This window comes from Alexandromys fortis, unplaced genomic scaffold (assembly GCF_014885135.2).
Source record: "Alexandromys fortis isolate MF-2015 unplaced genomic scaffold, M_Fortis_MF-2015_v1.1 scaffold_76, whole genome shotgun sequence".
NCBI lineage: Eukaryota > Metazoa > Chordata > Mammalia > Rodentia > Cricetidae > Alexandromys > Alexandromys fortis.
This window is the reverse complement of record NW_026067997.1, coordinates 5,792,639-5,819,667: the sequence shown is the minus strand read 5'-3', so window position 1 is coordinate 5,819,667 and position 27,029 is coordinate 5,792,639. Positions and strand designations below refer to the sequence as shown.

Below are 27,029 nucleotides of genomic sequence, written 5' to 3'. Positions count from 1 at the left end.
TTATACTATTAGGTTATCCTTTTCTCATACCAAATCATAACATACATACACAAAAGGTGAGTGTAGTTATGTTTTTCCTCAAGAAAAAAAAACTAATTGAGTATAAATTTTTTCTTAATTTGAATATATTTTAACTTTATTTCTTACTTTTCAGAAATAAAAGTTCAGCTATCTCTACAGAAATTAAGTGATTTATTCTTTATGCGTGCATGTATTATCAGTAATTTTCAAGCTCTCTAAATATTAATTCTATGGAATACTTAAAAACATAAGAGTTAAAACACTGATATTCTACTTTATTTACCCCAAAATAAACCCATCACAAATTTTGTGAGATTATTAGTTTGCTAATGAACTAACTACCTTTAATAACCCCCATGTATTAGGAAACTGAACCTGAATTTTAGACTTAGGGTTCCATTTGTAGTGAATAGTTTATTTTATTCTACAAAGAACCTAGCTAAAGAGAGCCTGTTTCTGTTAGTCATCATTTAAATTTCCTTGTAGGTAACTGAAAAGAATTTTTGTCCAAAGGACATTAGAGGAAAACTAAAATTTCCCTGAAAATTATCCAAACATAGAAGTTTGACAAAAGTTTCAGAATTGTATGCTGTGAACTTGTATCTTGCTAAAGACACAAAAAGGTTTGTTGTTTAGAAAGAATATATATAGTATAGTTTCTTCTGACTATAGTCAGTGCATGCATGCCATGGCATATGTGAAGGTCAGACTACCTTCAGGGGTCTGTTCTCTTTCCACCCTGTAGTTTCCAGAGATTGACTTCATGCTGTCAGACTCAAGACAGCTGCTGCCTTTATTCACTGAGCCATCTTTCTTGCTTCAACCTCCCTGACCTTGTAGCCCATGCTGGCCTCAAACTCTTGACCTTCCAGTCGTGGGTTTCAAGTGCTAGAACACAGACACTGCTATTACATTGAGCCTCTCCTATTCTTAAAAGCTGCTGACACCTAGATATTCAGTTTTATCTAAATCAGTATTAAACATAAGAAATATATTAAGCTATGTTTAGTCAATTCCTCATGAAATAAAAAAAGTGTTAAGAACTGAGCTGTAAGGTGCATGTTAAAAAAAATTGAATGACAGCTTTGAAAAAAAGGAAAGGGATAAAATAAGTAAGCATGTATGAGCTTATATATCAGATGGCTGGATGCCTATTCTCCAGAGCAACTTATGAGTTGTAGATAAACGTGAGTCATAATTATTATATCGGTTACACTAGAGGCATGCAATTGGGTAAAACAAAAATAGCTGAGAGAGAACAAGAATGATCTCTGGCACTGCTACAAATAATTTATGTGTAAGGTTTTTCCTACAAAACACTAAAAAAGACAAAATGATCACCTTTTCTACTATATACAAGGTCTTTCAAGATGATTTCTAATTCTATCTAAAGATTTTCAAATGTTTTTAATTAACAATAAAATTCTAGAATGCACAATTTAAGACAAAGTCATTGTCTAACTCTCCAAGTAGATTTATTGTCAAGAATGCCAAAAAGTTCTTGATTCAAATGCTAAAATAAACAGGTGGAACTATAGCAAGAAATATAACTATAAATCGATTCTCTAGTGTGAAAAATCACGGAATAAACCAAGAAACAGCAGAGTCAAATTCTCTTGTATTTACAAATCATTTAAAAATAATCCTACATAATGAAAGCAAGCCTTATAAAATATTTTCAAAGTACATATGAGATTTCAAATTCAAACACTGAAGACAGTAAGCTACAGACACTGCTTTGTTTACTGCTGTGAGCACCTACTTTCATCAAGCTGTCTGGAAGGTCTTTGTGACCAAGTGCACCTGACGAGTAGCTCTGCTCTCCTGAAATCAATCTATCATCTTGGCAAGAATCTCCTGGACTGGATGTCTGAGGATGCTTCAAATGAGGGAGGAAAAAAGTAAACAAATAATATACTTTAAAGATGTGAAACAAAACAATGAGATGCATGAAAGAAGCTTAAGAAATGCGGCTAGACTGGAGACACAGAAGACTCAACTCAGATACTATCATCATCACTGCCATCAGGTCTTTTAGCTTCCTTCAAAGGTACATGGCAAAACATTTGTTCCTGTAACGTGTAAAAAAATTTATAAAGACATTTTTAATCTTTGTAACATATACCATTTTATGGTTTTTCCTTTTACTTTCATTTATACTTATAACTTAATATCTTTACTCAATAAGCATAGTGGTTAAAGCTAGCTAATTCTCTCCAATTTTAGGAGCAACTAATAAATTATTGTAAAGCACTAACCAAGTTTTTCATTAAAAGAAAATGAACTGGTATTGCTTCGATCTCATGATACCACCAAGAACCCCCCTTGATTACAATGATGTGCAATGCCCATAAATCCACTGTATAAAACTTGCTGGGCTGTAATTCTGTCATATTAACATTGGCTCAATACTTTAAAGGCACTGTTTTAAAGAAATGCTTTAACATTAACTAGTTCATACCTACATATGCTAAATTATAGTTTAACTTAATGATAACCTTAAAGAAAAAAAGCTAAATGTCATTATCCCTGATTGTTTTTATAAATATGATGAGAATAAAACCTCTCTATTCACCTTAAGTTAATTCTAAGCACACCTAACGTAGAAAATAAAGCACAGTGTGTTTCACCGTTGCTTTCACTCTTTCAAAGCATGCTTAGCAGCAAAAAAATTAAATTTTATATTGAAAAATAACTCAAAATACAATTCATTATAATGTACCATGGAACACATACAGTTTTAAGAATTTGTAATTTAATCTTAAAAAGTAATACTTGCAACTGACATATCATGTCCAGTTAGTTGCCAGTTCAAAGCATGGCTTAGCATTTTCTGGTGTGATTTGATCTAATTTTGTCTACTAACAGTATGTATTTCAGTTTTCTTCTCTTTTTGTGATATACATTTAGAATATATAATCAACACAGCTCAAAGCTAGAAACTTATACTCAAGCCTGAATAGACAACTACACTTATGCATCATATACAAAAGCATACTGTGAATGAAAAACTAAAATTCAAAGTCTGTATAGACTTTAAATCTAAGGAAAATAAGGACAAAGAACAGCTGTCTAGGTGACTATGAACGGCAAAGATTGCTGAGTTAATAAATCCACCCCGGGTATGCTGAAGTAAAAGGCCGACTCATCAGTCATCCGCCTGTTTGTTCTTCTAAACTAAGAAGCTTGATGACAGCTGTTGGCTCACAGCAAAGACACCAAGTAATGGCAGATGGCGGAGCACAGGGCAAGACCAGCTCAGAGCAGCTACAGCAAACTGAATCCAGAAAACTGCTTCTGCTCTAGAACATAACAGACAACAGCCAGGGATGAAGGTGGAAGGGGTCTGGGGAACAAGTAAAGAGCCTAGAACAATCAAGGAGTCAAAATGGAAATAAACTATGAGAGGGAATAAAAGAAGGTTGTAGAGAAGAAAGGTCATTCGGGGCAGAGGGGAGATTTATTTAGAGGCTGTGAGTCCTTACCAAGCCATGACAGCCTTGTTTTTGTTCATTCTTGGCAGTCCTTATAACTGACTCTTAAGCAATCACTAGATAATAATCTTTCTCCACTAATGACCATGATGAAATGTGTTCAATTAAGAGTTGGATTTTTCCTTTCTGCTATACTTTTACAACTTCTTCAGTCTCATGTTTAGTCATATCAGTGAAATGGGATTAAACTCTGGTGCATATAGTGCTTTTTATTAGCTGATTCTTAGTTACTAAGCTTACAAATAACACCTGGCTAAAATCATTACCTTATGACTGAAGAAATTAAAGACAGAAGTTGTAGATCTAAGCCATAACAAACCCAGAAAATACAAAGATTTCTAACTTAGAGAACCTTTCCCCTAGAAATGTCAAAACACTTAAGATCTGAATGTTCTCGTGTGTGCAAAAAGTACTAGCCTACTATCGGTACTCACTCGAAAAATGTGCCCACCAGAACCTCTTCCGTCTGCAACACTCAGGGCAAGGCTGCCCTGGCTGCCATGCAGATCCCTAGAGCTGCCATAGTGAGAGCTGCTTACAGCAGTGAGAGTGGAATTAAAGGACCTTGACAGCATACTCTGAATAAAGAAAGGGTAGATTTACAGAAGATTAGTGTAGCATGCAAATTCCACAAGACGTGTTATGTACACAGATTTATTTACAAGTAACCCCACCCATACCACGAACAAGTATCATGCAACACTGAATTCAGAGCCAGAAAGAAACTGATACATACAGCTATATAACACATACATACATAAAAAACAGGTATAATCATGTTTAATCACATGCTTAAGAATCAAAGAAGTACAAACATATAGTTGCTTTTGTTTATTAGACACTACCATTTCCTTTATGTCTATTAGTATGTCTGAAACAGAAACTGAGCACACACCCAGGTATGTGTTTATTTATATAAAGTTGTATATGAGCAAATTTTTCAACATCAGATGAATTTACCAGCAACCAGTAATTCTAAGTCAATGAAGTTTCTAAAGGATCTATTTAATTCTACGGGAATTCTACTATTAAATAATATCAACATTTAAACATATTATGCTACAGCAAAATGTCATTGTGATAATCACCTGGTTACCAGTCATTTTCATTCTTTTAAAAACTTATTTTCCACATTTTGAAAAATATTTTAAATTGTACAATGTAACTTTAAAAATATTTTATTATTTTTATTTATGTACATGTGTCTGTGCACACATGTATGTATGTCCAGTATATGAGTGGCCATGGAGACCAGAAGAGAGTTATCAGGTCACCTGGAGTTGGGGTTACAAAAGCTTGTGAGCCACCTTAAATTAGGTGCTGGAAACAAAGGGGAGTCCTCTGTAGAGCGTCTGTCATTCTATAATCATCAAAACAATCCTAGAAAAACTTTATGTTGACAAACATTTCCCATTCAAGTAGATGGTTATTGCATTTTGGAGTTAGTGGTGGCCCAATAATAGTATCCTTCTATACTTTGGGTTTTCATGAAGACCCTTGTATTTGACCCAAGAATTAAAGATGCACCTTAATAAATACACTTCTGATTTCCATCATTCCTAGACTTTCAATGTGGATGGGGCTTGATGGCTAAGATAGGGAAACCACATTTTAGGCAAAACCCGTTACTAAAATAGAGATATGAAATAGCAAGCATTTACATATTACTCTTCAGAAATATATTCTCTTGATTTTGAAGTTGGTAACTAATACCACAAAATAACAGACTTCCAAAAGAAAAAAAGATCTATAAAGTTACTACTCCTTAGTTATTTTGTGGATTCTAAAGTGTTGATTTTAGCATATTAACTTGATTAAATGCTAGGCACACTGCACTAGGCACTGTTGTTCAATATTCCTGATGGTTATCATGTAGAGAGAAAACAGGGCTGAGTACAAACCTCCGTGTTAGCCATGCCCTGAAAGAGTACTGTTCAACCTTCCTAATGCTGCAACCATTTAGGATAGTTCCTCATGTTGTGGTGACTCCCAGCCATAAAAATATTTTCATTGCTACTTCGTAACTGTAATTTTGCTATTATAAATCATAATGTAAATATCTGATATGTAACCTCCTAGGTTATCAGTGTACTAGATGGACGCCTATTATCTAACAAGAACAAGTAAATGAGAGAATGGTCACTTTGTATTAATATGGTTTAGAGTACTTTATATCTGATTTTTTTATACAGGTAGGGATATCAGCAAATACTAGTAATTCAACTCTGAAAGGAAATGGTTTGACTAGCCTTGGACTCACAGAGATCTCCCTGCCTCTGCCTCCAGAGTCCTGGGTTTAAAGGTGTGCCATCACCACCCAGCTTAATTCCTTTTCAAATTGTTTTTGTTAATTTACTTAAGTCAGTGGTAAGATCTTCAAAGTAAAATCTATTTTATGTGTTTGAATTCTTAGTACAGTTATTTTATGGATAAAGGAGAGGGTTATAACTAAAAGGTCATAAATGCATATGCTTCAATAAACTACTATGCAAAGCAAAAAATTCGAGTACCTCAAAAGGTAAGGGAAGCATTTTCCCATGCTGCCTCCTCCACCACCGTCAACTATGCATGTGTGCATGTCCACATGCACAGTGCCAAGGAAGGAACGGGGTCCTTTAATATCTACCAATATCTTGAAGCAATTCTTTGAGTTTACAGTTTAAATCTTGCTGCTAGTAAAGTAGCTAATTAGTAGCATCACTATGAAGTACTTGTATTGCCTATGCATGCTACCATTTCACACCTAATGGAAAACTGCCAGACTAAAGCATAAAGTAGTTTCTACAGTTAAAAATGTCAACTTTCAGAACCTTATATAATACTTTTTCGAACATTTCTGAACACAAGAAAATAAATTAAGTCTCTATACTATAATAAAGGTTAGAAATAATTTTATGCCCTATTATCACATCAAATTCAATTAACTCAAAACCAAGTAAGTTATATCTTGCCAAATCTCCAACACAGTGTCACAATGCTTTAAAAACTCCATTCTCAAATTTTTTAGAATTAAAAAAACACAAAGTTATGATCAAGTAAAGGTTTTAATTTTCTTTCTTTCACTCAGGACTAAAATATATTTTAGGTTAGTGAGGATAGGGTACCACCAAGCATTACCCCTGGGATCCCTGCAAGTTTTCCTCTGACTACCATATCTGTGTGTTTGAATTCCTAGTACAGTTTTTATGGATAAATGTACACATGTACACACACACACAAAATGTAACTTAAACATTTTTTAAAATGACATTAAAGTATATTTCAAGTTGATCTCTACAGAATTCATAATCTTAGATACTGTATGAATCATCAATTCATGCTGAAGACACGTGCTTGGGAAATCCTAAATGCCTCTTTCATCATTATCAATTGTCAGATCATATAAAAAATGGTTTCCTGTGATATTCACACAGAAAATTTCCTCCTGAATTTTTTAAAATTATTCTGTTCCTGCCATATAATATAGATTATCCTGGGCCAATTACTCAGCTGTTTTGACCCTCAATTTCCTTCATAAAATGTGGTGATATGAATGAAGAAAGAAGGGGGTTGGGAGGTGGTCTTCCCCAGGGAAGAGCACACCAACTGGCTGTCCAGTACCAACAGTCCCGAAAACATACCTACAAGTAACATTATTATGAACTAAGAAGGTTCTATTTATGAATAAACATGTGCATACATTATATGCATACAATAATAAAATTAAAAAGAGGACTTGAATTTGAAAGAGGAATATATGGGAAGGTTTGAGGGGAGGAGCAGGAATGAAAAAATTATATATATATATATGTATATATATATACACACACACACATACACATACATACATACATACACTTTTTTTTATTTTGTGTTTATTTTTTTGAGACAGGATTTCTCTGTAGCTTCTGAAGCCAGTCCTGGAACTAGCTCTGTAAACCAGGCTGGTCTCGAACTCATAGAGGTCCCGCCAGCCTCAGCCTCCAGAGTGCTGGGGTTAAAGGCCTGTGCCACCACCACCTAGCAATCTCAAAAAAAAAGTGGTGATAAGAGTATCTTAAGGTTCTGTTTTAAGTTTAGAACTATTTTACACTATGCTATCTTATGTAAAATTAACTGTTAGAACATTCTGTTTCTCCTAATTCAACCTACACACTGTCAAATTATTTCAAAAATAAATAAATTCTTAATTCAGCCAAAGTGAATTGTCTCTCCCTATTCTTGGTATTTTTACCAGCGAAATACTGTTTGTTTCTGAGACAGGGTACCATGTAGTTCCAGGCAGACCTTGAATTACTGTCTCTACGGCACCTAGTGCTAAGATTACAGAGGTGCATAGCTGAGGAGAAAACTTTTCCTCTCTCCTCCCTCCCTCCAATCAGCAATGAATTTACATCCAGCCTTTAAATTTTCTTTCTTACAAGTGTTCTATTTCATAAATCCACTGATTAAATTGACTTTCAGAATACAACTATAAAACCACTGTCATATATTTTCTAAGAAACTGTGTATCAAATTTAAAAATACATAATTTATGCAATGGAGAGAAAAAACTAAAATGCACATTCAACAATGAGCGAAACGATGCTTGTTTCCTATTTACTGAAGTTCAGATACTTCTCTATCAAACAGAATAGTGGGAGAATAAACCACTTATGATGTAAACTATACCAAATAAAAACCTTCATCTGTACCAGCAATCCCTCCTTTATCTCTGATAATCCAGAATTCCCAACAGTCACCTATGCAAAGCACAAACCCTCAAGTTTTGTCCCTTATCCACAGTAACTAAGTACAGGATTATTCAACTACAATCAAGCTTTGAGGATGTCTACTTCAAAAGTCTCTTGAAATTCATTCCTGTATCTCCATCCCATTAATAAACACTTCATTTGTTCTCATTTAAGTCTCTGAAACAGCCTCTTTGACAACAACCTTTTCTTCTTCCTTTTTNTTTTTTTTGTTTTTCGAGACAGGGTTTCTCTGTGGTTTTGGAGCCTGTCCTGGAACTAGCTCTTGTAGACCAGGCTGGTCTCGAACTCACAGATATCTGCCTCCCGAGTGCTGGGATTAAAGGCGTGTGCCACCACCGCCCGGCCAACAACCTTTTCTTCTAAAATCTACTTCTATAGGTGCAACACAAGTTTATTATAAACTGGAGCCATGTTCCTCATTTCAGCTGAAGAAATTTTCAAATTCCCAACAAAATGAACACAAATTCAAACAGCCTCAACAGTGTGTTAGAGTTATAGCAAACAGAAAAGATGAAGATGAAGTTAGCTACAGCTGACAGATGTTAGCTAAAAAATAAATTTAATACAATTGGCTATAAAGAAATAATCATACTTTGCATTTTTCCAATAAATTAAGGAATTTATAAAGCAACAGACTACATATGTTCAGCTGTATTTAAAATACATTATAGCTTTAATAAATAGAGAAACAATAATTTTTAAAAGAAAACCTAGAGAGATATATAAAGCTGAGTCTTAATAACAAAAAATCTTTGGTTGGGAGTCGGAAGGGGAAATAAGATCTCTCTTTGTAGCCCAGGCTGGCTTCAAAACTCCTCCTGCAGATGGCTAAGTACTGCAGTTACAGGTCTATGATACCATGCCTGGCTTAAGGATTGTATTTTATATTTTTGGGCCACATAACAATGCATCCTTTCAAAAGACACAGATTTATAAATAAGGTTATGAGATGAACACAAGCATTAGTTATTATGCCAACTTTTCCGAGTTGTAATACAGCCACAAAAACACTCAACTGAGTTGTTCAAGAACAACAGAAATGTAATCCAGCAAAGTAAAAAATAAATGCCATGCTGCCAGTCATCTGTGTCGGGGAGGTTAGTTCATTTACTACAGACTGCACAAAAGATTTACATTTACAAATGTACTCTCATTATCTTAGTAATACACAGTAAACCGGTATTTTTCTTACAATATGTATACAATCATCATTGGTAGTAATCAGTTCAGAAAATGCTGAGCATGGCTGTGTATATATATTGTATCCAGTTTATGATACAAGCTAAAAGAGACACACAAGCATAAGGAGACTGCATGGCCATCAGAGACTTTGAGGAGTAAAAAAGCAGTTTGCACAATCATTTCACTTGTCCTGGCTTAAGTTTAAATATAGAACTCTGGTTCTAGCAACAGGAAAAAACACTTACATTGTAAGTAGATAATAATTTGGACTGTGTTATTTCACTGATTAAAAACCATTTCTAAGGAAAATAAATAAATTCATAAAGAATTAAAAAAAAAAACTCACGTTCAATTACCTTTTCTAACTTTTTGGCCTCAATATGTCGAAGTACTTGTTCTCGCCAGTCATGAGGAACTTTACTTTTTCCTGGAGGATCTAATAAAGAATGTTCAGAACCAACCCTTGCATTTGGTCTTTTTGAAGGACTAGTCCGTGAGTAATTGAAATCACTAACTGACATAGTTCTCTCTGGTATCTCATTAATAGAGGGACGGGCACTCTGAGGCCTTGAAGTATTTGGGCCATCAATGCTGTATGCTCGCGCAGAAAGCGGTCTCTGTGATCCTGACATCACTGGCGTTCTTCCCACTGAATGTAAGTCTCTGTATGACAAATAATCTCCTTCAGAAATTTGAGCACGCCTTGTGAGACCAGGATCACCAAGAGTCATAGAAGCTGTTGAAGACACACTACTCTGTCGCTGAACTGTAGTCCGAGCTCCTGTTGCAATTAGCCGGTCATTTGGGGAGACAGCCCACATTTCTCCATGTCTGGCTGGAGCAAGTCTCTGGTGTAAATGGTATGCAGTATTGGCTCTGACGTTGTTATGGTTAGAGAAATTCATATTGGCAGAATGCTTTGTGTAACTATGATTTTCGGCACTCTCTGATCTAGGAAGGCGCTGAGGAGGAAAACTGACAGGATCTAGTTGTGAATTTTGTTTAGGGTGCCACAAGGTGTCTTTGACTGCAGCACTTCCACTGTACTGGACGTTATACTGCGGAGGACCGTACAGTTGAGGCGTAGACTGGGGGCCAGTTACTATGGGGCCTCTTATTATATTTGGATCTTCAGGGTTATGATTTGAATCAAACTTGAAAACTGCCTTTGTACCTGACATTAAATCAGAAGAGGAGGAAGAAGCAGTGAAGACCTGCAGTGGCTGGTCATACAGCAGTGTAGCAGACTTGCTCCTGACTATGTTCTTCCCGTCTACGGAGGATGTCACTTTAACTGCTGCACTTGGTGGCTGAGGATCATCATCACTAAGAATGTCATAGATCTTTAAGCCTCCAGTCTCCATGTTAGTTATACTATGAGACTTCATGACAGACCCGACTGGACCGCTTCTTTGAGGGGAGAGATCTTCAGTGCTTTTAGAAACACCCATGTCAGCAGAAGAAGTAGAATTCTGGGGTTCTATCCTACCAGAAGACTGTGGGACTTCCTCAGGAAGACCATTTATCTTATTTATGGATTCCAAATTCGGATACTTATTTCCATTTTCTGTATGTTGAGCTTCACTTTTAGGATGAACACTTAAAAAGCTTGTTCCGAGCACTACATCTTGTGCCTTTGATCTTTCTGTGATTTCTGGCTGGCGTGTATCATTTGTCACGAGTTTATTAAGATTCATGTTGATACGGTCTAATTGGTGAGATTCATCAGATGTGGATTTTGAGTCATCTTTTTCAATCAGAACTAATCGTTCTTCAACATTCAAATCATACTCAGGCAACTTAAAATCCTTTTTATCATTAACTTTTAATTTTTCTTCTGGTGAATTGTTTAAAATATCTCCATTTTGTAAAAGACTATTAAAATTTTCATCTTCTTGCCTAAAATGAAAGAATTTTATGAGAAAGTAATAAAGACAAGTTTTCTTGGTAACAGAGTCATTAATAACTATTTGATCTGTAGATAACACACATTAAAAGAATTGATGGAGCTCCAGATAAAGACTTTAATTATAATATACAAGTATCAAAACATCACTATAACCTACTGATATGTACAAATTTTATGTTTTTATATCAGTTAACAGTGAAGTTAAATAAAAAATGTCAAGTAGTGGAGATTTTTATTAAGTGAGAGAAAAGTAAAACAGTTAAAAATCATCAATAATATCAAGATTAATGCTGTGGAATAATCCTTTTGTGTACCATAAAGACTTGTCACTCAAATTGGTTTAATAAAAAGCTGACTGGCTAGTAGCCAAGCAGGAAATACAGGCAGGACAACCAAACTAAAGATGCTGGGATGAAGTGGAGTCAGGGGAGATGCCAGCAGATGCAGATGAAGTAGGATGTGGCAGGATGTGCAGAAAATGAGGTAACAAACCATGAGCCTCAAGACAGAGGATAGGTAAGAAATATGGGTTAATATAAAATGTAAGAGTTAGCTAGTAACAAGCCTGAGCAATTGGCTAAGCATTTATAATTAGTATTAAATATACGTGTTAGTTATCTGGGAAGCAACTGCTGGGACACAGGAAAACTCCGCTTACAGATTAATTTTAATCAACATGTTCAATTTAACTTATTACAAAATAGATTACCAGGGCTAAGTCAAGAACAAGAACAGAATGGTATCTTCTGTCATTTCACAAATGTGCTAAAAGTGGGAAAGCTACATTGAGAGTCAGACAGTAACTCGAGTGATTACGTAAATGGCATAGGACTATTTTACAAGTAAATTCTGAAGCTTTACATTAACGTCATTAATAATAAGTGGTTATTAAATCCAAATATATAAATAATTGAGTTAAATAAATAACTGTATAAACACCTAAGTTCAAAAAGGGATCAAAAGAGAAACTATATAACCATTACTCTGTAATATAATGTATTTGGCAAATATTTCATAAATGTGTCATTCTAAAACTAGTCACTACATTAAAACTACAGTTCATTATTAAAAAAGCATGTAAAAGGTACTGCTTTACTCCTTGCTTACCACCCTTACTTTGTTAGATATTTCTTACAATATTGAGGACAATATAAAGCACCAAACAAGAGTATCTGAATGAGCCCTTCAATGGCACCTCCCTAGTATGATCCACATTTCCATGGTGGTCTCAATGAGAAATGCCTCACACAGGCTCATGTGTAGGGACACTTGGGTCTCTAGTTGGTGATGCTGTGTGGGGGAACTTTTTAGAGCATGGGGCCTTGCTGAAAAAAGCAACACATTGCTAGGGATCAGCTTTAAGAGCCTCACTTCCAATTTGCTCTCTCTTTCTAGCTATGGTTGGAGATGTGATTGATGTGGAATTTCCTTCTGTATGGGTATTGCTTTTACTGGTTAACGAAAAAAGCTCCTTTGACCTATGGCAGGGTAGAATATAGCCAGGCTGGAAGAGATACAGAGAGAAGGTTGAGTCAAGGAGACACCTCATAGCTGTTGAAAGAGGAAGACATTGCGACCGCGAGACTTTTCCAGTAAGCCACAGCCTCATGGTGATACACAGATGAAAAGAAATGGATTAATTTAAGATATAAGAGCCAGGTAGAAATACACCTAAGCTATTGGCCAACCAGTGTTGTAATTAATAAGAGTTTCTGTGTGGGGGCTGGAGAGATGGCTCAGAGGTTAAGAGCATTGCCTGCTCTTCCAAAGGTCCTGAGTTCAATTCCCAGCAACCACATGGTGGCTCACAGTCATCTGTAATGGTGTCTGGTGCCTTCTTCTGGCATGCAGGCATACACACAGACAGAATATTGTATACATAATAAATAAATAAATAAATATTTAAAAAAAAGAGTTTCTGTGTGATTATTCGGGTTTGGTCAGCCTGGAACAAAGGAGCAGTCTCTGTCTAAATGTGATCTCTCAGCTGCCTGCTGCCATGACTCTCCCACCATTAAAAACTCTCCTTTAGGAACCATAAACACAAACTCTTTTCCCCATACATCATGTTTGGTCAAGAAAAAGAAGCTAAAACAGAAGTTGGCACCAGGGAATGGATTGTTGCTGTAAAGAATCTGACCAGGTTGTTTCTGGAGGAATGTGGAGGACTGTTGAAGGTCGTACTAAAAATTAAGCAGAGTTTACAATACAGTAGAAACCTGGAGACAGTAACACTGAGAGTACTGAAGATGGGAGAGGTCCTGCTCAAGAGGTTTGAGGGAAGCAATAACTGTCTTAGCAACTGTGCTATAGGCCATTTGTTGATATGTTGGCAAAAAATTTGGCTGCCTTCTCTTTCCTAAGAACTTGCCTGATGCTAAAATAATAATAGCCAGCTGTGGCTATATACACCTTTTATTCCAGTACATGAAAGGTTGAGACAGAAGCATCTCTGTGAGTTCAAGGCTAGTCAGGGTTATGTGGTGAGACTGTCTAAAAACAAAACAAAAAGTAATGAACTAATTTCTTTGGGGCATGAAATTTCAATACAGTATAATGTAGAGTTTGGCATAGTTACTATCGATTACTCTTTATACAAGTCTATAATGAAAAACAGCAAGTAGAACAAAAGAAATGAAAAATGTAATTTGGAGAGAATAAAACACTAGAAAACTTAATAGTACAGCCAATGCAAGTACTAGAAAAGGGATATGTTCTAGAGATATCACCATTAAGGACAGTGCCCTGCTCTGCACTAAAACAATGACAAGGGTGTCTTCAGTTTACAAAAGATGCTACTAATGTAGGGAGAATATCAAGGGCCCACTTGAGCTGTCAGTTTAACTTGTCAAAGACATTTATGGGAAAATGTAAGAGTAAGGTGGATTCCTCCTATATGGTTTCAGAGCCACTGAGGACAGGCAAAATCCAGCAAGGAGATTTTTTTTTTGTTTGTTTGAGTTGCTGAGAAAGGGCCATGAGAGGTTTAAAGGTTGGGAGGTCACAGTTAACAGACTGTATTGAGTCTCAGAAGAGACTTCAGACTTTTGAATGGTGTTAAGACTTAAAAATCATGGGAACTTTTAATACAGACTTAACTGCATTGTACCTTATGATATGGCCATGAGCCTATGGGAGACAGGGAATGGAACCTTGCTGGAGGAAGTAAATCATTTGGAGTGGACTTGAGGATTGACAGCCTCACCCCACTTCCAGTTTGCCCTTTTTACTTTCTTCATGTGGTTAGAGGTGTGATCTCTTAGCTTCCTACGTTAGCTGCATGCTGCCATTTCTTCCTCACCATTATAAACTCTCCCTCTGGAACTGCAAGCCAAAATAAACTATCTCTTCCATAAGTTGCTTTGGTCATGGCATTTTATCATAGTAAGAGAAAGTAATTAACATGATTTATAAGGATAAAAATAACTTTCAATATAAATTTCTTTAATTTATATTCATATATTCTAGCATCTAGAAATATTTATGTTTGTTCATTTTACCTAGAAATTAAAAAGCCACTATATTTTGTTGTTTCTTTCTCAACTAAAAAAAAGCTATTCTAAAACAGAACTGTGCTAGGCAGTGGTGGTGCATACCTTTAATCCCAGCACTTGGAAGGCAGAGGCAGGTGGATCTCTGTGAGTTCCAGGACAGTCAGACTGTTACACAGAGAAACCTTGTCTAGAAAAAATCAAAACCAAAAAAATCAGAATTGTAAGTAACTAATAATCAACAAGTTTCAAAATGGAAAGAAATATATTGCCTAAGCAATTTGTATAATATTTCTGAAAATGCTTATGTTTAGTCCTGTATTTATTATTTGTATTACTATTTCTATTTATTATACAGTAAATAATATTATTAAAATGTTCACACACCTTATTTTGGAGTTACTACCAGCAGGAATTTGTTTCACTGGAGAACAGAGTGAGTTGTCTTGACTACTGTCAGTATTAAGAGAAACCGAGTCAGACATCCGAGATGGAGAAGAACAGTTGCTGTTATTCTGATTGCTATTGTGTGTGACTTCATCTGACAAAGAATCTGCATCCTTTGCATCATCTGAAACAACAAAATATTTAAGAGCAATAATAAATTCACTAAGAATTTACGGAAAGCTTTTGTATTGATTTCATGTACAAGGTGGTAAGCAGATAAGATAACCAGAGGCATTTCTGAAAATTAAATCCTAAATATATACAAAAATCCAAGAACTTTAAAGTTGTGGTATCATTTTATAATGCAATCAAATTTAAAGGTACTCAAGATTTGATTTAGCTTACTGATAAAATGATGGGTAGTTTTCAAAGCCTACCCATTCATTTTGGTGAATGTTCTTTCATTTTAAGAACTCATATAATAAAACATACTTAATCATTCACAACCTTCCTACAGTTTATCTGGGTAAGAAATTATGTCCTATGCACATGGAATTTTTTCAATTTATTTTTATAATAAAATTGAGCAATGTAGTCAATACATAAACAAAATTAATGATTTTCAAAGGTCATCTCCCTCACTTCTTATGAATGTTTAAAGACTTATTTTTAATATGTATGTTTATATATGTATGTGCATTTGGGTGAAATGTCTACAGAAGTCAGAGGTATCACTTCCTCTGGAGTTGAGGTTACAAGTGAGCCACCCATTGTGAGTGCTGGGAACCAACATGGGTCTTCTGTTTTTCTCCAACTTCAAAGAACTGCTTATAAAGTGGTAATCTCTTAATATGTGATGTGCCTGTTTATCTAACAATGAAAAAACAAGCAAACAAGTCAGTATTTACATTTCACTAAGGCAGAAGTGTAAAAAGCAGTTCTGAAAACAGTCCATAAAAAAAGCTCTTTTTGAAAAGCTCAATTCTAGGCCAAACAAGGAACTAGTATACCCAGACAGCTATAGAGCAGCATATGAATTAAAGGTATGTTTGTTGTTCTTATAAGCATGGCTCAAATGGTCTAGAAATCCCAACCTCAAGGTACTTGGGTCTTGGTTTCTTCATTTAAAAAAATACCATTAGATTGCCTTTGAAGTTCTTTTTATAGGGCGATTATGACAACCAACTATTTAGCAAAGTAGTACTTAAGCAACTGGTAAACAAAGTACTCAATAGTTTCTAAGTATCATTATAAACCACCATGTAGTATCATTAGTACAGTGAAGGCAAAGGTCTGGACAGATATTTGGTAGAGATAATGCAAAGTTAATCAGGCACTAGTAGTATAAGGTGTGTGACAAGCTAGGTGTTTGCTACAATTTCATTTCTAAGAGTTTATTATTTTCTTACATAAAAATTAGTTGGCAAAAACTAGGGAAGAGGGCTTAATACCATTCTGGAACAGATCAGACTAAAGTAATATGAGCACCTAGCATATATCAGGTACTAGGCTATGTATTTTATGCATAATCTTTAACAGCCCTCATTGCAATTCAAATTTTTCATGTATTTATGAATAAAATTAAGCACACAGGATAATGTATTTAGAGCATAAGCAACAGAAATGGAATTGTAATCTGTAACTATATCCCTCTAATGTCCATGACCTTACAAACAAAGTCTGTGTGGGGGTAGGGAGGACCCACTGATATCTTCCTGTGAAAAGGAAATAACATTTTGGAACAGCAGTTTTTAAAATGTTTCAATAATTTGTCATTCAATAAAATTTACTCCCACAGAATTAATATATCTCATTTAGGTAATTTCTAGTCTTAATGCTTTACCCTTCAACATCTAACCTTTTTTGTTATTACTAAGTGCTACAACTTTGGGCTGGTTAATCGAGGTTTCAATTAATGGGGGCCGCATCTCCGCCATTTTCATTTCTTCATCAGAAGAAAGGTCTTCAGATTCCTAGTTTAAAAAAAGGGGGGGATATAAAAATTTAATTTTGGACTTCAGTAAATACACCAGAAAAACATCACAGGGAAGACAAAGTATATAACTAAGAACATGTACGAAACAGCTTTTTAATGGCAATAGTTAACAAAAATCTGCATGACTTAATCTTTTCAAGTACAATAATAAAACTAGCAGTTATTAACAACATATTAAAATATTTACTCTATCATTTTGGAGCTATATTAATAGTTACTACATGCCAGAGCTATGTGAGGTTACAGGTAAATAAAAATGATCAAAACACAGTACTACCTTTGAAAGATTCAATTTACAGAGAGTCCCTCAGCAGAGTCTCTCCCTAATTGTCAAGTCTAGTCTCTTCAGTATGCTTAGCTTCTAAGCTATCTTAGAGGATAGACTGGTATCAAAGTGAACTTAGAAATTCTCACTTATTTTGAAAATGTGATTGTCCATATTTATTACAACCAATATACCACAGTTGTTCCAGAATACCTACTACTGAATAGTGTCAGCAAAGAAAATGACTTGCCAACAACTATTAACAGAGAGTTTAATATCATATAGTATACATGAAAACAGAACTCTTGCTGGCTAATTCATTCCTAGGCAGAAAAATGAAACTAAAGCAAATTCTTTACAAAACTTGTTCCCCTGAAAAAGAAAAAAAAACTTTTATTTCTTCCTAAGTGCCATAAGAAAGGTGTGAATAGTGGAGATGGCTCAGCAAATAAGAGCTCTTGTTGCTCTTGCAAAGGACAAAGGTTTATTTTCCAACACCCACATAGAAGCTCCAGTTTTGGCACACAAAAATGCTGTAATTTTAATGAAATAGCTTGCTAACCTCTATTAATATCTTTAAAGATGTGTTTATTTTTATTGTGTATGTATGAGTGTTTTGCCTGTTTGTATGTCTGTGTACCATGTGTGTACAATACCCACAGAGGTCAGAAGAGGGTGTTGGAGCCTCTGGGACTGGAGTTAAAAAATAACCAAAACCACCATGGAGTTCCAGCTAGGCATGGTAGTTCACACCTAAAGACCTAGCATGAAAGAGGCTAATATAGGAGGAATACCACAAGTTATACCAACATGGGCTACACAGTGAGGTCTAGACCATCTGGGGCCACAAACGGAGATGTAGTTCCAAAAAGGTTAGAGTTCCATATATGTTTAGCAATCTCATCTACACCTGAGACATATATATTCAATAGAATACTATTCAAGCAATAGGAATAAGATGCAGTACTGAGAGATATCACAAAATGAAATTCAAGACAATTATAGTAAGTGAAAGAAAATATAAAAGACCAGTGAGATGGCTCAGTGGGCAGTAGGCAGTATTAAACAAAAACACAAAACAAAACATATTAAGTGTATGATTTTGTTTATACAAATTAGGCAAATCTATACAGGCAAAGTAGGTTTAACTGCTTAGAGTTGAGGGGGAAGCAAAGGTACAAAACATACGAGATTTCTTTTTTTTTTGTGGTTGTCAAAAATATTCTGCAAGTAATTGTGGAATGGCTTTACAACATTGTAAACTGTTTAAGCTGCTGAATTATATACTTTGAAGTATTAAACTGCATAGTTTTGAGATACCTCTCAATAAAGTCTTTTAAAAAGATCTATAGCTTTTACTTATTCAATATGAGAAATTATACATTCTTAGACACTAAACAAGAGTAACAATTCAATGATGAAAATTTACATAATGATTGAGTATAGCCATAACAGCCATTTTCTGTTGTTCTGTTTTTCCTATACAGTGCTAGGGACGGAACCCAGTGCTATGCGCAAGCTAGGACATTGCTCTACTGCTGATCATTCTGACACTGCAGAAGTAAAAGCAAGGCCTGGGGATGGAGTAAGATATCATGGACCTGTTATGGACAATGAACTTGAGTTTGATACTCATTACCACAAAAATAAAAGCACTTGTAATTATTAATTTTATGTAACATATCATAATCTAATTTACCAACTAGTCATTTAATAACAAAAACAAAATTTTTTTAAATATTTATTTATTTATTTATTATGTATACAATATTCTGTCTGTGTGTGTATCTGCAGGCCAGAAGAGGGCACCAGACCTCATTCCAGATGGTTGTGAGCCACCATGTGGTTGCTGGGAATTGAACTCAGGACCTTTGGAAGAGCAGGCAATGCTCTTAACCACTGAGCCATCTCTCCAGCCCCCAAAAACAAAATTTTAAGCTTAAAGTGATGAGTGGTATTTTAGCAGTGTGAAATTTTTTAAGGATTGCAGTATTTTCTGAATCATATTACGCTTCTAATGTTAACATCAATGAAATATTAAACTGGAAACTCTGATTATGTCAGAATGAAGTCATACCTCAAAAACATCATCATGGTTAATATGCTTCAGGTTCCCAGACACTTTCATATTTGCAGTCACTGGTAAATTTCCAGGACTGGTCTCAGCTTCAGGTTCACTCATCTTCTGTACAGAATTTATATACTTTTCTCTTTCATCAAGTTTGCTTTTCATTGTAGTACTTTCTGAAGTCTACATAAAAGATAAAGACCTCAGATTATATATTTTGTGTTTATTTTTTTATTAAGTGTTATATAAAATTTAAGCAATCCATCAACCTCCAATTCTAAATTAGTCCTAAAGAAACTGTTGCCAAACAGTGATGACACAGATCTTTAATCCCTATAGTGTTATATTATTTGTGTTTTAATAAATAAAGTTTGCCTGAGATCAGAGGGCAAAGTAGCCAAACTAGCTAGCCATACAGGTCAGGGAGTACACACCTTTAATCCCAGGACCTGGGAGACAGAGGCAGACTGATTTCTCTGAGTTCAAGGCCACCCTGGGCTGCACTGGACCAAATCTATCTAAAAGAGAAACAGAGCTCACACAAAGAAGATTCCCGGCATTTAGGATCACATACGTTCAATCCCAGCACTAGGGGAGGTGGAGACAAGAGCAATATGGCTGGGCAGAGGGAGGAATATAGAGGGGAGAAGACAGTAATTCAGTGGATTGGAGTCCGAGGTTGGTGGAGAGCATTGCAGGATCGTCCCTTTGTTTGTCTGAGTGTTGGTAGAGGTAAGAGCTCTCCAGTGGTTGACTGCTTTGCTTTTTTGATCTTTAGCTTGAACCCCAATATCTGTCTCTGGGTTTTATTATTTGTGCTACAAATGCCAGTACTCTGGAGGCAGAGTCAGGCAAACATCTGTGATTCTGAGGCCAGCCTGGTCTACAGAGTGAGTTCCAGGACAGTCAGGACTACACAAAGAAACCCTGTCTCAAAAAACCAAAAAAAAAAAAAAAAACAAAAAAAACCCAAAAAACTGAAGACATGTAAATTAAGACCTGAAGATAAAATGTCCATTTGGAAGGTAGACGGTCCATAGATAGCCATGATTATATTAAAATATATAATTTAGCAAAAGTTACTTTCATAAATCTTTTTGTCTGCTATGGAATGCACAGTGACTCTAATGACATGACAAATCTTTGATTTGGAGGTGGGTGGCACTGAGGAAAGTTCTGAATGAAGCATTCCAAGGAAACGTCAATGTCTGCAATAACAACTGACTGAAAATCAGAATAAAGTGGATCAGGATCATCGAAGTAGGAGGTAAGAGTATTTCCAGAATGACTCTCAGACAATTGTTACATCTTATTAAGTGTTCAGGTAACAACTTTTTAAAGGCTCTCTTGACACTATTCTGATAAACTAGACATTCTGTAGCCAGAGAACTAGAAGACAAGCAACTGGGAAATTCAAAGGTTTACTTTAGGCATCTAAGAACAAAACTATAAGTTAAGTAGTATAAAATTAAGATCATCGTATCAATTCTCTCAATTTTTAGGTAACTTCCAACACTTGACATCATTTCTTGGAGCTGAGTTTCTAACCTTCACACCCATATCCTTATTTACAACTTGCTGATCTTCATGTTTCATATCTCTCCCAGACTCCTCATTAGTCTCTTCATCTTTTAATCTATGTACAATGGTTTGAACAGTCTTGACCATATTCTTAAGCTCATCTGGGTATGGTGTTGGATATCTCTTTAAGTTTCCCTCCTAGAAAAGTAAGAGAAATATGAAGTATTAGTACTTTTAACATCAATCTCAACTTAATATGTAAGAATCCACCAGAACTTCTGGACATCTGACTCACAGAATAGTGCAGACAGATAACAGAGTCACAAAAATTCTGTTTTCTCTTTATATATATTATATTTATATCTAAATATAAAATATATATTTCTCTCTATCTATATATAAATATAATATATATATTTCAAATTCAGGTTTTTTTCCCTTTCTTTCTCCCAGTGCTGGGGATGAAACTCTGGGCCTTTACATGACAAGAACTCCACCAATGAGTTAAATCTCTCCTCAAAATCTACCTTTTAATGGAAATTTTGTACTGTTCTCAAATTTTTTCATAGGTGAAATATTTTGGTTTAGTAAGTGCTTTGAGGGTATGCAATGAATCCAATACTTGGAGCCAGAAATAGCATCATACAGGTACACAGCACATCTGAAGTAATGGCTGATAGACTTACCCTGGGAGGTGCCTCTCTTTCATCTTTGTCTTCATCACATTCAAATGCCACTTGGGCCCGTTGTTTCCTCTGTTCTTCCCACAGTGCAGGATTAAAACTTTCATTATCTGATATGAACATAACTATAGCAAAGTAGAAGAAAAATTTCTGTATTTTACGATAAACACAGAAACTATTACTTAGTCATAGTCTGCATTATAAAAACAAGTCTGTGGCAGTTAAAACTGGTCCAGGATAAACAGTAACAAATTCCAGGGTTAAGAAACAGGCACTGGTTTTAAGATTTCCTTACCATAGCCAATGCAACTTTAGTCACCCAGAAGCTGATCAGGCTTTTGTTACTAGAAGGATTCATGAAGTTGCTCATCTAAACACTACAGATACATAGCTTTTGTGTAGGACCCTAAAAATTTGTAGACAGTAAAGCTACCACATCTTCCAATTCTGGAATTCTTTTTAACATTAACAGTCCAATAAGCATGGGAAGAGTTAGTCCAATGGCAAAATAAGATATCTTGTTAAAAAATAAAATCAATTACTTCAGTGATGATTATTTCCTTGTATTAAGCATTATATGCAATATAGATTACATTAAGTAAATAAAATATGGCTTCTACACAAAAATGTAAAAAAAATTTAAATTTAATGTAAATCAAATCATTTTTACCCAATCAGATATAATATTAAATCTTCAAAGACTTATGTAAGCTTTCTGGAATGGCTTAAAATAATTAATTAAGTTAATTAGTTAATTAAAAGAATCAAGCTGGATGTGGTACGTGCACCTTAAATCCCAGTACTTGGGAGGCAGAGGCAGGCAGATCTCTGGTCTACAAAGTAAGTTCCAGGACAGCATAGCCAGGGCTGTTACACTGAGAAACTCAACCAACCAACCAACCAAAAAAATTCATTCAATAATTATGTAAAATGAGAAAAGATTGTTTTGAAAAATAAATTAATTTAATAAAAAATATAAAAAACAATTAGACAAGTTATACATATAAAATGAAGTCAAGGTTTTTGCCCATAAAAAAGGATTTGTATTTAGAACAAAAGAAATTATAGAATGGGGGAGTAAAAGCAAATATATGCCAACACACACACCACTCCAGCACAAACCACCAAAAACCAAAGAACTAACCCTGAAGAGTCTCAAGCACCCAAGTATGGCCATCTTAAATATGTGTGTTGAAACAACATTAATACCAAAAATTCCAAATTATGACTTATTTGGATTTTCTTTTCCTTTGTGAATTACCTGTCCACACTAAAAGTGACATAAAATAAATAGGAACAATAGGAATGACATTGTGTGTGTGTAGTTTTATTTCTTGTTATGTGTTCCTACACAGGGCCTCCAGTTCCTTATGTAGCTGAGGAAGACCTTGACTTTCTGATTCTCCCATCTCCACTCCCCAAGTGCTGAGATTACAGGCTGAGGGCTTAATGCAGGGTTTCTTGTATGCTAGACAAGCAAGCATTCTACCACTGAGTTCCAATTCCAGACCACTGTGTGCTAGTTTTAAAACAGGATCTCATGATACAGCCTGTGCTGCCCTCTCTAACTCTGAATCCCCTGCTTTGGTTTTCTGAGTGTTGAAATTATACATATGCTTTTATTCTCATGACTTAGTTTGAGATTTTTATTTTAACTATTTTGGTGAGTTGCTTAGTATTTACTTAACAGACTATTTCTGTTAAACTAATGTGGAATATGGTTCACATTGTTGAAATCTCCATGGTATCATTAAAAAGGCAAGAGATGTATGCTGTGGGACAATGGTCTTTTATCATGTCACTTGTATTATTTTTAATAAAATGCTGATTGGCCAGTAGCCAGGCAGGTAGTGGAGGCGATGAGAACAGGAGAATTCTGGGAAGAGGAAAGCTCAGTTCTGCAGTTGTCACCCAGACATAAAGGACGTAGATGAGAATGCCTCACTCATGAAAGGTACCAAGCCATGTGGCTAACGCAGACAAGAATTATGGGTTAAGAGGTAAGAATTAATTAATGAGAACCCTGAACTAATAGTCCAACCAGTTTATGATTTATGTAGACCCCTGTGTGTTTCTTTGGGACTGGGACTGAACGACTACGGGACTTAGTGGGACAGAAATCTCTGTCAACAGATATACTTCAGTAAAATGACTCCCTGAGTTCAATCTCAAGCACTAAATGAACCCACACGCCAGGTAGAGTAGCACTATGCCTTTAATCACAGCACTGGGGAGGGAGAGGCATAATATCATATGTTCAAGTTCATCCTCACATACATGGTGGGTTGGAGGTCAACCAGGTCTACGGGAGATCCAGGTCCAGAAGACAAAGAGAGGTAATCAGAGCCAGGCAGTTTTTAACAGTCTGCTTCTAGGATTCATAAAATTAACTCACTTAGGTTAGGTAGTAATCTTTAAAATTCTTTCTTGCCATTAGAGCATGTGCATGCATGTGTGTGTGTGTGTGTGTGTGTGCGTATGTAGGCGATTTTCTGGGTTATTTTCCCCCTTCTACCTTTACATGGATTCTGAAGATAATTACCATGCTTGGTTGGCAAGTACTTTGATTCCTGAGCCATTGAGAGTCCTTGGGTAGCAACTGCAATCACCAGCCAGCCTCCAAATGCTTAAGAGTTAAAGCAATTTTATAAAAGAATCCCAGAGTTTGTAACTCTGACCATGGCTCTCACTCTCAATAGCTACTAGTTAATTACGTTTCTTAGTATTTTGAATAAATTCCTTACCTTTCTAGCTTCAGGGTACCAGGCAATATGATTTCCTACTCTTACTTTACAGTCTCACAAATCTGAATGTTGAGGCCAATTCATTCAACACTCCTGTATCTGACTACAGATTGTTTTCAAGATTTGTTATATCCTGAGTAATGGGAACGTCTGATGATGCCACCCTACTGTGTAATCTTAGTTGCTAGACATCTTCAATGCCAAAGTTAATCTTCAAATCAGATAAGGGATTCATAACCATAGTCATACTCAAAACATTCCCACTTCTGTCACTGTACCCTCCTGCTAAATATTAAGTCACGTCCTGATTGTTGGTAAATGCTCACATTTTTAGCCATCTTTCTTTTCCAACAAGCAAAACCACTCTAGGTTTTACTTCCTTCTTTAATGATGTTTTCCATTTCATGATACCCTATCACTTCCTTCAAATGTCCTTTCTGAACCACCAGAAGCTAATTTCTTTTTTTTTCTTTTTTTTTTTTTTTGAGACAGGGTTTCTCTGTGGTTTTGGAGCCTATCCTGGAACTAGCTCTTGTAGACCAGGCTGGTCTCGAACTCACAGAGATCCACCTGCCTCTGCCTCCTGAGTGCTGGGATTAAAGGAGTGCACCACCACCGCCCGGCCAGAAGCTAATTTCTTTCACATTACTGTTACCCTTCATGTCACTATTGGGGGGGGGGGGGATAAAAACTCTCAGAGAGTTACTCCAGATTGATATTACTCCACCAGGCTGTTTTCCGAGTTCTCTATATTTCATGTACAATATGTACCTAAATAATAGAATAGAGGTAATTTTAAAAACAATCATACATTCCCTTCTCCCTGCTTAAGTCTAATTCCACTAGGCTAGACATGGTAGTACACACCTTTAATACCATCACTCAGGAGGCAGATGGAGGTGATTCTCTTTCAATTTAAAGAATTCTAGGTCAGTCATGGCTACAAAGTGAAACATTTTCTCCAAAAAATACTAATTCTTCAACCTAGACCGACATTCTCATTCCTAGTCTTTCAAATTTTCTCATCATTATACACCTTTAGATTCTGAAAGGTAAGTGGTTTTACTTAGCTCAATAGCACCTGTCTCACAGGATGACAAAACCAGATTAAGTTCAGTTAAACAAAGCAAACACAATTCCTCTCAAGCTGGCATAAAGCTACAACTGAACAGTAATATTCACCATATGAGTCATCTATTTCTTAGAGGTACTGGGATAAAGAAAAACATTTCCTGGAAGTTCAAAGGTTCATCATCCTCTTGATAACACTACTGTAATTTTTTCTCTTAGTTTTATTAATTGCATGAGAATATGATGGAATATACATGAAGGTTGGAGAATAAAAGAATCAGTTATCTCCTTCCATCAAGTGAATTACAGGGATCAAATTTAAGTCATCAGACTTGGTGGTAAGCTCCTTTACCTGCTGATCCCACTTTCCAGCCCCAAACACTACAGTTTCTAATTTGAGATGTGAGTACATTATAATTCATGTATACCTATGGTAAGGTACTTTAAGGGGCAAATAAACTCCAAGGAAATCTAAGAGTTTTCTGATTAATTAATGAATTACAAATTTCCAGACTCTAGCTCCCTCTACCTTAAAACAAATTCCAAAATAAAACCAAAATTATGACAGCATAATTCTTTCTATCAGAATCTGAACAGCACTTCCTTATCTAAACAATCATCCTTTAAAAGAAGAAATCATAATAGGAAGTCAGCTAAAATAGGGGCTGGATAAAAAAGGCCAGGCGAATTTGAATCATGAAAATAGGAAACAGTAAAGTAAGAGGTCAAGGCATATCTATTTGTGGTTAAAACATTCACAGTTTACACAACTTAGAGAAGGGGCTAGCAAAAACACTTCTAAAAAATGATCAGAGAGTAAATACTCTAAACTCTATGAACTAGAAGCAACTAAAGACATAGTACATATGTTGGAAGACGGCTGTAAGACTGAGAAGTTACAGGTATAAGATATTTAACTTGTTTCAAAGTCATTCGAACTGATGATTTTTAAGGGCCAATTTAATGAAAAGATTAATAAACAGATTAAAAATTTAACTCATCTAACTTGTTTCTATCATGTGACAAAGAGAACACTATCATCTTTGTAAGAAGAGACCTTGCTTTGATAAGATTATTGTTTCATAGATATTTTCTGTAACACTTATTTAGGAACAGCAAAGGTGATTCAGACTTTCTGCTGAAATCCAAGTTAGGCTTTTGATATGCAAAATATAAATAAATTCATTGAAAGGTCTATAATTAAAGCTCTAAGAATAAACTTAAAAGATACATCTCTTTTCTATGTATTTAAATCTACTTCTAACTTCATTTATCAAAATTATAAAATGTAGAACTGTTTCCATAATGAACTAGTGTACTTATTTTTAAACTGTTAGACTGACACATTGCTAAATGTTGTGTTGACTACTTTCATGTCAACTTGCCATAAGGTAGTCATTTAAGAGGGAATCTCAATTTTAAAAAAATGCCCCATCAAATATGTCTATGCTGCATTTTCTTGGT

The 27,029-nt window shown here is 35.4% G+C and overlaps 1 protein-coding gene across 5 annotated transcripts in view; it reads right to left on the bottom strand.

Annotated features, from left to right (window-relative positions):
- Nucleotides 1-27,029, bottom strand: part of Erbin (erbb2 interacting protein) — a 103,761-nt gene that overhangs the window by 6,744 nt on the left and 69,988 nt on the right. For 2 of the 5 annotated variants that reach the window (XM_050160339.1, XM_050160336.1), the window contains exons 16-23: nt 21,754-21,875; nt 21,095-21,265; nt 19,556-19,729; nt 17,076-17,190; nt 15,218-15,401; nt 9,787-11,329; nt 3,950-4,093; nt 1,784-1,900 (exon numbers count right to left, since the gene is read on the bottom strand). In XM_050160339.1, coding sequence (XP_050016296.1) covers nt 1,784-1,900; nt 3,950-4,093; nt 9,787-11,329; nt 15,218-15,401; nt 17,076-17,190; nt 19,556-19,729; nt 21,095-21,265; nt 21,754-21,875 — 2,570 coding nt within the window. The remainder of the gene's footprint in view (nt 1-1,783; nt 1,901-3,949; nt 4,094-9,786; nt 11,330-15,217; nt 15,402-17,075; nt 17,191-19,555; nt 19,730-21,094; nt 21,266-21,753; nt 21,876-27,029) is intronic. The other 3 variants (XM_050160338.1, XM_050160340.1, XM_050160337.1) reach the window with 2 other exon arrangements.